We start from the raw sequence: 13,568 nt of genomic DNA, 5'->3' as shown, positions 1-13,568 counted from the left end.
AGTGTTTATTAGGTCTAGTAATAATGTCGTTTTCTAATACTTTTTAAAATCGAATTTATTTAAACAATACAACAAAATTTAATCAACAATATATTGATAGTTGCCGTTGTTTTCTACTACTTGTGCCCAATGCTCAGGAAGCATTTTAATCCCTCTGTTGTAAAATTCTTGTGATTTTGATGCAAAAAATTCGGTCAATGCATTTTTGAGGCATTCTTCATTATTAAATTTTTTTCCAAGAAGAAAGTTTTGCAAAGAACGAAACAAATGGTAATCGGAAGGGGCAATATCAGGAGAATATGCAGGTTGAGGGAGAACTTCCCATTCCAACTGGCACAGTTTTTCAGCAGTGATTCTTGCAGTATGCGGTCGTGCGTTATCGTGGTGAAGAATTACGCCCTTCCGATTAATCAGTGCGGGTTCTTTTTCTCTTAAAGCTTGGGCTAACCTTTCCAATTGGGCACTATACACTGCACTTGTAATGGTTTGGTTAGATGGTAAAACTTCATAATGAAGAATTCCTTTAAAATTCCACCAAACACACAACATCACTTTTTTCGCATGCAAGTCAGGTTTTGGTGTGGGCTGCGGAGCCTCATTTTTGTCCAACCATTGAGGCCGCCTTTTCAAATTAACATACAGCACCCATTCTTCATCTCCGGTAACAATTTGCTCTAAAAACGGCAAACGGTTTTGACGAGAGAGGAGCGAACTGCAAATTGTGACTCTTTGATTACGGTTGTTGTCGGTCAACTCATGAGGAACCCATTTTCCAAACTTTTGGACTTTGCCAAGTGCACGCAATTGATTGGAAATTGTTTTTTTGTGAACAATTTAAAGTTGTCGCAAGCTCTTGTTGGGTAATTTGAGGATTTTGCACCAAAAGAGCTTGAAGAGCTTCTTGATCAAAATTGGACACACGGCCTCCACCACTCTTGTCATCTAACGAAAAATTTCCCTCGCGAAATTTCTCAAACCAACACTGGCATTTTCTGGCGCTAACTGCATCTTGACCAAGAGCACTACAGATGGTTTTTGCAGCCTCACTTGCTTTTCTTCCTAATTGGAACTCGTAAAGCATGCAGTGCCGAATATGCTCTTCATCCGCCATCTTCTTAGCCCTAGTTCTGCAACAAAAACCAAACCAAACACAAACTTTTTCAAACAAAACTTGTTAACTGCACTTCACACGTTCTGCAGATACCATGTGTTTGAAGGTTATGTCAATACAAGTCAACGCCAAGCAAGATTTTAAACGAATGTTAAAAACGACATTAATTATTACTAGACCCGATAGTATAACATTGTTAGACTCAGACTCATAATGGAGCCATGATCTGTGCTGCGACTGTTCTTCCTTGTATGACAACACTTTCTTTTTTGGACTGAATAATTATTGCCTGTTTGTTCAGTTCTCTGTGTACCCTTTGCAGGTTGCAATCCTAGTCTTTTGCCTTTTTCTAATTATCTCTTCTTGTACATTCAGACATGTTAGGATATTCACCTTCCTCTTCCTAAGGAACTTGAAATCTTCAGGTTCACTGAGTTTCTTGGTTATCAGCCAGGCCATTTCCAGCTGCCCTGTCTGAGGTTTTTTACATCATCATCCTGCGGACTCCTTGTGACCTGAGTCCTCTCTATTGCTTTCTCCCAGCCATCATTTTTTTCTTGGATAATTCCCCTGTTTTGAAGGAGCACATCTTTCACTACCTCCTTGAGAAAGGGTGCATGGGAAGTAAAGGTTTTGAGATCTCGCATATCCACAGATGTCTTTTTTATCCTGCACTAATATTTTTTGTGTGTGTCTTTAGTTTTTTGAAAGTTTAATTGTGATGTGATGTGGTCTATATTTCTTTAGGCTAATCCTATTTGTGGTTCACTCAGCTTCTTGAAACTATATGTGTGATTCTTCTGTCAAATTGGGGACACTTTCAACCGTATTTCTTATACTACTTTTCAGCGCTGTTCTCTTTCCCCTCTAAGACTCTGATGGTACCAGCCTCCGATCTTTGTTATTTCCCACAAGTTCCTGAAGCTCTCCTCTTTTTTCTTTTTTCACTGTCAGTTTAAACTGAGTAAATTTTATAAGCTCTGTTTCTTTTCTGAGGTTTTCTGTTTTATTCTGTATTGAGAGAATTTGTAATTGTTTTTTGAGGCCTTTTGATGATGAAAACTTTTTCTGATGATCCCAGCATCTGCTTCATCTTGCTATTGGTATCAGTTTCTTTTCTCATTTAAGCTGTGATTTTCCATGTTCTTGGAATGAGCTGGGTTTTTATTTTTTATTTTTTATTTTTATTTATTTTTTATTGTTTCCTGGAGACTTTGGAGAGTGTATTAGGTAGGAGATGCTGGATCCTACCTCAATCTTATATCTTAGCAGCCTTCGGCCCTGATTGGTTTAGTGAGTGGTTCTAGCCTAGGTTGGTAGACTGTAGGTTCCAGTGACAGCTTAATTTGCCTTAGTCCGCTCCTGAGGTTGGATGGAATGTGAGGAGATTCTGGGTCGGGGAGGTCTCCTGGGACTGGGTGGAGTGCAGAGGAGCAGGGGAGGATGCCTTGTTATATATTTATTTATAATGCACAATAGTTAATATGTAATGTAATATATAAGTACTTATATTTATATATGTAATAGTTAAAATTTAAATAGATAAATAAGAATTAAATATTATAGGATATTTAAATATGTGGTAGCCTGCTACCACTTGGTTTGGGTGGAGGCTGGGAGTCCCTATCTAATTTTTGTTAATATCACCTACGAAGGTGGAGTGCTGGTGCTCTCTGTGGGGTGTGGGATGTCCTGTGCAGTCTCTGTGGGTACCCAGGTGCAGGCTGAGTGCCTGCACCCACTGTCAGTGCCTGCTGCTCCTTTGCTGCTCCTTGGGCCAGGAGGGCACGATTTTTGTTTTTCTCGTTTGCTCTTATGGTGTGTCTGGATTGCAAGTCCCTCCACTACCCATTCTAGGATATAGATGGAGATAAAAAGAAACTCTAGTCAAGTCTGCCTTTGTCTTCCACACTTGAGAGATCTGTAAAAATGCTTAATCTCTGAGAAAAATGCAAACTAAAGTGAGGTGCCATTTCTTCCCACCAGTTGGCAAGAATAAAAATACTTGATAATATTCAGTATTGGTTAGATACTGTTGGTTGGGATGTAGCTTGGTATAAATTTGTAAAATGTTTTTGGATGACTGTTTATAAATAGGTACTAAAATTGGGAATGTCATACATGCTCTGTGACCTGAGTTTAACAATAGATTTATTTACTGATATGTTCAAAGATAGAAGCGCATATAGTTTTAATGCAGCCTTGTTTTGCAATAAAAAAAATACTCAAAATAACCTTAAATCCAGTAATATAGAATTGATTAACTAATTTATGGCATAGCCATAAAGTTAGTTAAGATTAAAGTAACTATAAGTACTCCTGAAAAAATGACTACAGTGTATTAACTTTTTATAAATTATAAAGAAGTATGCATAATGTAAGTCCATGAAAATGTGTATATGTAGACATAACAGTGACAGGAATAAGACTTTTCAGGCTATTAAGAGAGTTTCCTCCTAGACTGGAAATGGGGTGGTGGATGGTCAAGGTGCACTGTGGGAGATAGGAAACTTAAATTTCTCAAAGTTAAACCTTCCTCTGCTGTTTAGGGGCAATCATACTATATTTATAATAATAAAATATATATTATTCCATAATGACTTAGACAGTACTTCATGAAATTTTTCTTCTTTTCTCCCTTTTTTAGGACATGACCGATAATAGCAACAATCAACTGATAGTAAGAGCAAAGTTTAACTTCCAACAGACAAATGAAGATGAGCTTTCCTTTACGAAAGGAGATGTCATCCATGTCACTCGAGTGGAGGAAGGGGGCTGGTGGGAGGGCACACACAACGGCAGGACTGGCTGGTTCCCCAGCAACTACGTCCGAGAGATCAAGCCCAGTGGTAAGTGGAGTGTTGGCAAAATGGACCAGTGCTTTTCCTTAGGTGAGAAGGAACAGAAAGAAATGAATGTGCTCACACATATATACACACATATATACACACACACATATATATACATACACATACACATAAACATACACATACATATACATGTACATATACATATACTATGTGTTTTTATTCAGTTGAATTTATATAAATTACCTTGGGCTGAGTATTTTAATTCCCTATTTTTGTTCAATGGGAAGTAATTTTTTACTGTAACCCCACATTGAGGTTATATGACTTCTGACCAACTGGCAATAAATCAGGGTTCCCATGACCCCCTCCTTGGGTTTGAAATTTTGTTAGAATGACTTATAGAACTCAGGGAAATGCTAGCTAGTTACGTTTCCTGATCCTTTGTATAATAATGGATACAGATGCACAGCCAAATGAAGTGGCACATAGGGTGAGGTCCTGAAGGTTCCTGCACACAGAACCTTCTGTCCTTGTGGAGTTAAGGAGTGCCACCCTCCAGGCATGTAGATGCATTTACTAACGTGCAAGCTTTCTGAACCTCATACTGTTGGGGTTTTTATGGAGGTTTCATCACACAGGCATCATTGAGCATTAACTCAAACCTCCCGTCCCTGTCCCCTTCCTGGGAATAGAGGTAGGGCAGAAAATTCCAAGCTTCTAATCATGGCTGGGTCTTTTTGGTGACCAGCCCCATCTGGGAACTGATCCAGAGATTCACCTCAGTATAACATAAGATGCTCCTAGTGCTCTTATCACTTAAGGGAATTACATGGGTTTTAGCTTTGTGCCACGAACTTCATTTTGTTTTCTGTTTCACAACTACGTTTTGTTTATCCATTCATCTATTGCCGGACATGTGGGTTTTCACCTATTGGCTATTATGAATAATGTTGCTATGAACACAGGTATCTTTTTGAGTCCTTGCTTTCAGTTCTCTTGGGTATATACTTAGGGGTTGAGTTATGGCTCTTACGGTAATTCTGTGTTAAATTTTGAAGAGCAGCCATGCTATTTCCACAGCAACTGTCTCATTTTATAGTCCCACCAGCAATATGAAAGGGCTCTAATTTCTCACACTTTCTAGCACTTGTGTGTGTGTTGTTGTGTTTTTTTTTTTAATTTTATTTTTATAATAGCCATCCTAATGGGTGAGAAATAGTATCTCATTCCTGCTTTTTTTTCTATGTTTGTTGATGATGAGTATTTTTTCATCATTATTATAATAAAATTAACAATAGTTAAGATTTTATGGTTGCTTATTATGTTATTATATAAAGTGCTAGTTATTATATAAAGTGCTTTTTATTTGTGACCTCATTCAATCCTCACCACAACCCCAGAAGGCAAGTGTTGCTGGGCTATCCAGGGCATATGGCATAAATAAATAATATTCTTTTAATCTATTCAAGTGTAGAACCAGCTTAGAGTGGAGTAATGGTATCAGGTTGATCGGGATGAAATGTCATTTTGACTTTATAGGCACAGCTGTTGGGAATTGTGACTTAGTCTGTACTTGGTTGGACCTGGTCAGTCGATGCGACAGCTGCAGCACTGGCTCTTGAGCTTGAGGGCTGTGGGACAGGCTGAGTCTCAGATCTGAGAGCAGCTCCTTGGCTAGTTTCACATTCTGGTGAGTCATGTTTCTCCTGGGACAAGAGAACAACACTTGGGCCTTTTCCAGGAGGATGCTGGAGTCAAGGAGTGAGAGGGATGATGGTCTTTCCCTTTATAGTGAGGATGAGGTGGTCATAGAGCTGATAATGGGTACCATTTAGGGGTCACAGAGCTGGTAATGGGCACCATCAGGAGGGCACAGAGCTGGTAATGGGCACACCATCAGGAGGGCACAGAGCTGGTAATGGGCACACCATCAGGAGGGCACAGAGCTGGAAATGGGACACTGCATCAGGAGGCACAGAGCTGGAAATGGGGCACTGCATCCGGAGGAACAAAGCTGGTAAAGGGCACACCCAGGAGGTCACAGAGCTGGTTGGTTATGCTGTTAGGAGGTCACAGATCTGGTAATGGGTACATCATCAGGAGCGGAGCCCACTGATTGGGTAGTGTCTGCTAAATCTGCTTTCTTGAATTCTGCTATGAATAACTCTTTTCAATGGGAATTCTGATATGATAGTAAAAAATACAAAGGAATGAACTTTTCAGATATTTCTCCTCATGGAGTTTTCAAAGTTAACCTTAGCATATTAGGAAAGATAGAGTTTGAGTGGGTCTCAAAGTTCTCTTCAGGTGACTTCTGGAAGTTGTTTTCAAATTTATTTGAATATCATTAATATCTCTTGGTAATACAATTCACCCTTGAGCAACATAGGGATTAGGGGTGCCAACTTCTGCTCTCAGCTGAAAATCCAAGTGAGGAAGCCTTACTGATAACCTAAGCAGTTGATTGACACAGATTTTATATGTATAAAGTAAGGTAGAGGAAAGAAAATGTTATTAAGAAAATATATATTTACAGTATTTATTGAAGAAAAAAAAAGCCCACACAAAAGTGGATCCTTGCAGTTCAAACTCCTGTTATTTAAGGGTTAACTGTAGTTGGTTTCACAGATGCAGCCCTAAGAAGAACCAGCCATTACATATTTATAATGTTTATTTATGTCGGGAGTGACTGCAGCACTTTGTTCTGCCTGAAATTCTCATCTTATTTTAACCCTGGGTTTCCGTGTGTGTGTGTGTGTGTGTGTGTGTGTGTGTGTGTGTGTGTGTAGGGGGCTGTGTGAGGGGGAGAGAGAGAGAGACCCTCTTAAACAAGTGTATGTAACTGCATTTGTTGTTCAAGAGCTCTTGGTGGCTGTCACCTGGACTCCCTAGTTTGCAATATGCAAGTAACTTTGGAAACATTTTCTGTTTATTTTTAAGGTAAAAATAAAGTAATATTGACGACGTATTATGCTAATTATTCTTTATGTCAGAGGTTGCCATTGTGGTCTGTGAGGTCCAAAAGGTTGGCAACCACAGCTTTATGTCACAGTTGAACCAAAGGAATAATTTCTTTTGGGAATAACTTCTTATCCCTAGTGTTTTCAAATTACCTGAGTAAATTCAAAATAAAGTTATCCCCATCTCATTTTAAATGTTGGCATCTGAGAGAGAAATAAGCAAAAGCAAATCACTTTACCATATCACTTTATAACCGTTAAGAATAAAATGCTAGGATCACTTAACATTTCCGTGTTGCATCTTTTCAGTAATTTACGTGACTTTTTGATTTTGGAATGGGATTTTTTAAAGTGTGTATTATGTAAGCATTGTAACTTACAGTATATTTAATGCTTCATTTTCTGTAATCAAAGTGTGCCAGGTCTTAATCATACAGATTCCTCTAACTGGTGATCTGGTTATGATCATTTTCTTATGAAACAAAAGCACTGACTTCCTTTAAGTTGTGAGTTTTTGTTTTGATTTAGTTTACAAATATTTTATTGAATAAACAAAACAGAGGTCTACCTTTAAGTGATACTTTCTGGGCTGTGTATGTCCAGGTAAGTTCTCAAGCATGTCCCATTTCTCTCTTCCACCTCGGGAAAGTATAAAGAGCCATGATTGTTTGCCCTCTTGTGGTGAGAGATAGCAGTGTTCTGGTCAAGTTTCATGTATTTGTACCTTTGACCTATTTGTGGTTTCTTTTTGGAATTGTTCCTCTTTTAAAGACAAATATCTCAAAGAGTCTGCATAAAGATGTTTCTAATGCTTTCTGCAAATGCATTGTGTATTCTTCCTGAATCTGTACTTAGCATTTATTTTCTGTACACATTTTTTTATATGTAAAATCCATGGATATCTACTGAATTTTATACACACAAATGGTAGAGAATCTTTAAATTCAAAGGAATGGAAGGAAAGAGAAGCAACAGGGCTGGTTTGACCATTGCTTGTTGCTGTTATTAAGTAAACATGGAGGCTCTCAGTCATTAGTGGGCAGTGTGATGAGGTGTGTGCAGTTGGAAAAAGAATTCCACTGAGGGCTAAAATGGTGGGGAGAACAAATCATGTTCTATATTCTCACAAGTACAGTTTCATGTGTGCATAAACATTACCAGGTTTTTTCCCCAATTTTTTCTGATGCATTAATTTCTCCCATTTCTAGGTAGCTCATTATCTGTACAGTAAAGGCTGTCTTTAAAAGAAACAACAACTTACCTTAGGTGCTGGTTAGCTTGAGATGATGAGTAATAACCTATGTTTGGCAGTGATGTGAGAACTTAATTAAATGTGTGACTGTCATTTGCTGATCCACAGATCTTTAATAAGCAGTCACAATGCCACTTCCTAAGTTTGTCATTCTTAATATTTTCTGTTTATTTTTGACATCAAAAAGTGACATAAAGTGCAAGCTGTTGGACACAATTATTAATTTAACTGAAAGAACAGTGTTTGATATAAATATTTTCTGTGCAGGGAAAGAAACAAAGGTAACACAGCACCGTGTGTGTGTGTGTGTGTGTGTGTGTGTGTGTGTGTGTGTGTGTGTGTTTTGTATTGCTGGAAATAAGTGTTTTCTCTAGCCCTCACCCTTCTTTGGTGTGGGATGGGTGATGGTTGGGTGGGATATCCTATACTATGGGTTGCAGAAGTATTCCTGCAGAAAGGAGTAACATTTGCTTCCTCAGAGCTGCCCAGAGGTTTTCTTGCACTAGGCAAATCCTGGTGGTCCTGCAGGAGTATGGTGTAGATTTGAGATACACTTTGGCAGGGTCAGGTTCTAAATGGTTGTATATCCAATCCCTGAATAGCCAGCATACTTCCTTGCTGTTCTTCTGGACCAGCAGAGAAGAGACTTGAATAGAAGCTTCTAGTCTTCTTTTCATCAGTCATGCAGGTCACCCAAGAGATCCACCCTATTCTACTCTGCTCAGATTGCACCAGGGCTGTCTTATTCCTGCATTGGTTGCACCCTAGCCCCTGAAACCACCTTTCCTCACCCCCCACAGGCCCCTTCCTACCAGTGCCAGTGCTTTTCATCCCCTAGGGCAGTGGTCAGCAAACCGCGGTTCGCGAGCCCCTTGATTGTGGCTCTTCCACAAAATACCATGGCCTGGGCGAGTCTATTTTGAAGAAGTGGCATTAGAAGAAGTTTAACCCTTTGCACTCCGCTGTCCCCTCTCAGGGGACATCGGAATTCTAGCATATCACTAGGATGTCCCCTCTCAGGGGGACATTGCAGTTTATTAGTGATTACGGGGAATTGAGTTAATTCAACGCACGTTTCCGCCGCAAAGTAGCGTCGAGTAGCTGGTAGCCAATGTCCAGAATGGTTCGGAGTGCAAAGGGTTAAATTTTAAAAATTTGGCTCTCAAAAGAAATTTCAATTCCTATACTGTTGATATTTGGCTCTGTTGACTAATGAGTTTGCCGACCACTACCCTAGGGAGTCCCCACTCTCTTTTTTCTTTTTATCATATCTGTGTTCTGTTGTTTTCAGCATTCTTATAGTTTATTATAAGAAAAGGAAAATCTGTTTCTTTAGTTGGCCACTGGAAAGGTAGTACTAAATTATGTTCTCACCATTTCCTCACCTCTCAGTAATAGTGGATTGTATCATTTTTTTGCTATCAGACACACCCACCCCATAGACCCAGGGATAGATAAACTAATGTTAGACACACTTCTCCCCATAGAACCAGTGATACACACACACACACACACACACACACACACACTCTGAGAGCTATGTTATCAGAAAGCACTTCTTCAGTACCAATTGTGCTTAATTTCTCTTGAATATATGATGAATAAAAGCCATGCAATTTAAAAATATTTGAATCTTTACAGTATTTATGATGGCTTTCATTATTGTCACTTGTGTGGAAGTTCTTAACTCAGTGTGTTTTTTTTTTGTCTCCCCCTCCCCCTACCCCAATTTGGGTGGCCTTTTTTCTCCTTTGTCTATCACCTTGAGGCAGACCTTATTGGTTAGAGAGACTTTTGCATTCTGAGTGATCAGAATCCTTGAAATATAATCTAGAATGTGGGTTTTGATGCTTTAATTTTGTGAAATATCTGCCAACTTAAAGCATCAAAACCCACATTCTAGATTATATTTCAGGGATTCTGATTACTCAGAATGCAAAAGTCTCTCTAAACAAAATTAGAGAAAATTTTTGTGAAATATCTGCCAACATTTTCTCTAATTCTGCATGGGTAATATTTTACCTTTACTCAGCTCTCTGAGGTCAGGTTGTTTGGCATGAGGAGATGCAAGCACTGTGGTGCCCCCCAGAGGTGTGCAGGCCTTCTGTTCAGCTTCCCCTTTTTGGTTTATTTCAATTGAGGTTGCTGGACCAGTCATGTTGGGCTATGTGGGGGCTGGTGCATTTGGTTGTCTCTCGTTTTGATCAGTAAAACTACATTACATTTTTGTTTCAGAAAAGCCCGTGTCTCCCAAATCTGGAACATTGAAGAGTCCTCCAAAAGGATTTGATACTACTGCCATTAACAAAAGCTATTATAATGTGGTAAGTAATTGCAAAACAGTTTTTAATAATACTTTGTTTTTTTAATGTCTCTAAAACTCAGTATTATAGAATATAGGTGAACTACTGAGAATATGATAAGAATATAAAAATAAAAATCACTGCCGAAACCGGTTTGGCTCAATGGATAGAGCGTTGGCTTGGGGACTGGAAGGTCCTGGGTTCAATTCCGGTCAAGGGCATGTACCTTGGTTGCGGGCATATCCCCAGTAGGGGGTGTGCAAGAGGCAGCTGATCGATGACTCTCTCATCGATGATTCAAACTCTCTATCTCTCTCCCTTCCTCTCTGTACAAAATCAATAAAATATATTTAAAAAAAAATCACTATCCCACACATATAACTATAATTAATGTTTTGGCATATTTCCTTCTAATCCTCTATGCCAGTGGTCGGCAAACTTATTAGTCAACAGAGCCAAATATCAATAGTACAACGATTGAAATTTCTTTTGAGAGCCAAAATTTTAAAATTTAAACTTCTTCAAAATAGACTCGCCCAGGCTGTGGTATTTTGTGGAAGAGCCACATTCAAGGGGCCAAAGAGCCACATGTGGCTTGCGAGCCACGGTTTGCCGAACACTGCTCTATGCAATTGTACTTTATTCTTGTCACATAACTTGGTATTGTAATTATATCCCCCCATACCATTACAAGTCTTCAAAAATGAGAATTTAAAAAGACATATAATTATTTAAAATTTTTATGTGTATTGAATGCATTATACTTTATTTGGAGTAGGCTGTATTTTAGATCAATATAGTTTCTTTATATTTTAACATAATAGGAAAGACAAGTGTTTCAGAATCCTAAAACTATTGCATTTTAAAACTTGTTATGAACATTTAGTAAGCTTAAAGGTATCTGTGGTATTAAATCTAATATCTAATCCAAACCTTCTTTGGCCCTATACAATTGGGTACAGAAAATAGGAAATGATAATCTTTATTTGGATAAAATTTTACATTGCTATTATATAACTACTTGGTATGATAAACCAGTAAAGTAAACTTTTAAATTGTGGTTATGTTTTGAATTTTGTGGAAAGTATGCACTTATTTAGTTGTTTTCCCCCCCTACTTCCAATCTTGTTTTTTTCTTGACTAGGGGATGCATAAATTGGAGGCCATGAGACCTTTGAATTTTTGAAGTGAAATAAATAACTGATTAGTCTTTCTTTGCAGCAGCCCTCTTACAATGAGTGTATCATTGTTTGTACTGTTATTAAGAAACTAGAGGTCCAGTATACGAAATGTGTGTGAGGGTGGGGTAGCCTAGTCCTCAGCCTGGCCTATGCTCTCTTACAGTCCTGGACCCTGTGGGGAATAGCTGACAGTCGGACAACCCTCTTGCAGTCCAGGACCCCTCGGTCCTTACCACCTGCCTGCTCTCTGCTCCTTACCCCTTGGTCCGATGTTCCTTAGCCACTGCTGTTATGCTCGCCAACCGTGAGCCTGGCTTCTGACTGAGCTGCTCCCTCTGTGGGAGTGTTCTGACTACCAGGCAGCAGCTCCTGCATTGAGCATTGCCCCCTGGTGGTCAGTGCACATCATAGGTACTAGTTGTTCTGGTTTTTCTGCTGTAACAGTTACTTAGGCTTTTATTATATAAACTAGGGGTCAAGTGCACAAATTTGTGCACCTTGAAAGAAACTGAGGGCTGTGAGGCTGCAGTGGGCACAGGGGTGGGTCTCAGCACATCCTCCATGCCCCCACCCGGCCCCTCCCGCTGCAGCCCTGGTCTCCTGTCTGCCGGCAGCCCTGCTCCTGCCAACGCTGTTCCCATGCATTGAGGGAGCTGGCCCCACTTGCATCCACTGATGGTGCGGAGTGATTAGGGCTGGTGCCAGCAGCGGTGCGAGTAGGGCTGGTGCTGTCAGTGGGTGTGAGTGGCAGCTGTATCCCCCATTGCACCTCAGGAGGAGGGGGAGATAAAGAAGCCCCCAGCAGTGATTAGGGCTGGCAGCTGCTGCTCGCACCCACTGAGAGCACTGAGTGATTGAGACCTACACTGGGCACCAGCAGCAGGTGTGAGCAGTGGCTCTGGCACTGGCTGCAGGTGCAAGTGGGGCCAATGCCGGCAATAGGTGCGAGTGGTTGCTCTGGTGCCGGCAGCAGTGTGAGCAGTGGTTGCTGGCCCTGATCACCCCTCAGGAGCAGGGGGAGGTAGAGAAGCCCTGAGTTATCCATGAAAAGGCTGTCTTATAAAATAATGACCTCTTGACTAAGAGTTATGTAAGAAGTAACTCCAAATAGGATTTCAGGTTTGGGTTGGAAGGCTGTACTAGTGGTTTATAAGATTCCTGTCTCCCCCAAGTCAGGGAGCGGACACTCTTGTGAAAGATATCCCGTTTTGTAAAAAAAGCTGATAGACTCATAGACAAGTACAGTACCAAGTAGGAAGTACAATAGCAGAGCCAGGATTTGTGCCCAGGTTTGCCAGGCTCCCAAGGCCAGCTGTTCACACATGAGGATGCGGTCATGCACATCAGCTTGCTTGCTAAGGCCAGCTTTCTGTGGTGACAGTATGTCATTGTGAACCTGCACTTTTGCTGCAGCTGTTATATGAGTAAACCTTTAGGGTTTGGAAGAAAAACATCCCAAGACTTTGTGAATCCCCAAATTTAGAAATATAACATAATATAATAATAACCTAACTTCTTTCAGTAGGTACAGTAACATAAAACATTTTATGGGCACCTCCAAACTCTTTGAGAGTAAATGTTACTAAGTATTAAGAACACACAGAGATCAACAAACTGCATTAAATCAGTAATTGCCAGTGGATGGAGTGGGATGCTCCTCTGTGTTCCTCTGGCCTCTGGATTTGTGGCGCCAGGAGGAGCTGTAGGAATTGCTTCCTCTAGCAGTGGTCGGCAAACTGCGGCTCGCATGCCACATACGGCTCTTTGGCCCCTTGAGTTTTTAGCAAAGGCCAGCTTAGGAGGACCCTAATTAAGTTAATAACAATGTACCTACCTATATAGTTTAAGTTTAAAAAATTTGGCTCTTAAAAGAAATTTAAATAGTTGTACTGTTGATATTTGGCCCTGTTGACTAATGAGTTTGCCGACCACTGCTCTAGCAGCACTGCCC

At 40.1% G+C, this 13,568-nt stretch overlaps 1 protein-coding gene across 7 annotated transcripts in view; it reads left to right on the top strand.

The window, feature by feature from the left end:
• The window catches only part of ARHGEF7 (Rho guanine nucleotide exchange factor 7), a 132,766-nt gene that overhangs the window by 70,856 nt on the left and 48,342 nt on the right, over positions 1-13,568 (top strand). For all 7 annotated transcript variants that reach the window (XR_014794688.1, XR_014794689.1, XR_014794690.1 and 4 more), the window contains exons 5-6: positions 3,759-3,960; positions 10,369-10,457. Coding sequence is in view for 4 of the 7 variants with exons in the window: in XM_084879818.1 (XP_084735944.1) it covers positions 3,759-3,960; positions 10,369-10,457 (291 nt within the window). In the remaining 3 variants the exon portion in view is untranslated. The remainder of the gene's footprint in view (positions 1-3,758; positions 3,961-10,368; positions 10,458-13,568) is intronic.

This window comes from Pipistrellus hanaki, assembly GCF_964339955.1.
Source record: "Pipistrellus hanaki genome assembly, chromosome: 3".
Taxonomy (NCBI): domain Eukaryota; kingdom Metazoa; phylum Chordata; class Mammalia; order Chiroptera; family Vespertilionidae; genus Pipistrellus; species Pipistrellus hanaki.
The sequence above is the reverse complement of the archived record's forward strand: the minus strand, read 5'-3'. Positions and strand labels throughout refer to the sequence as shown.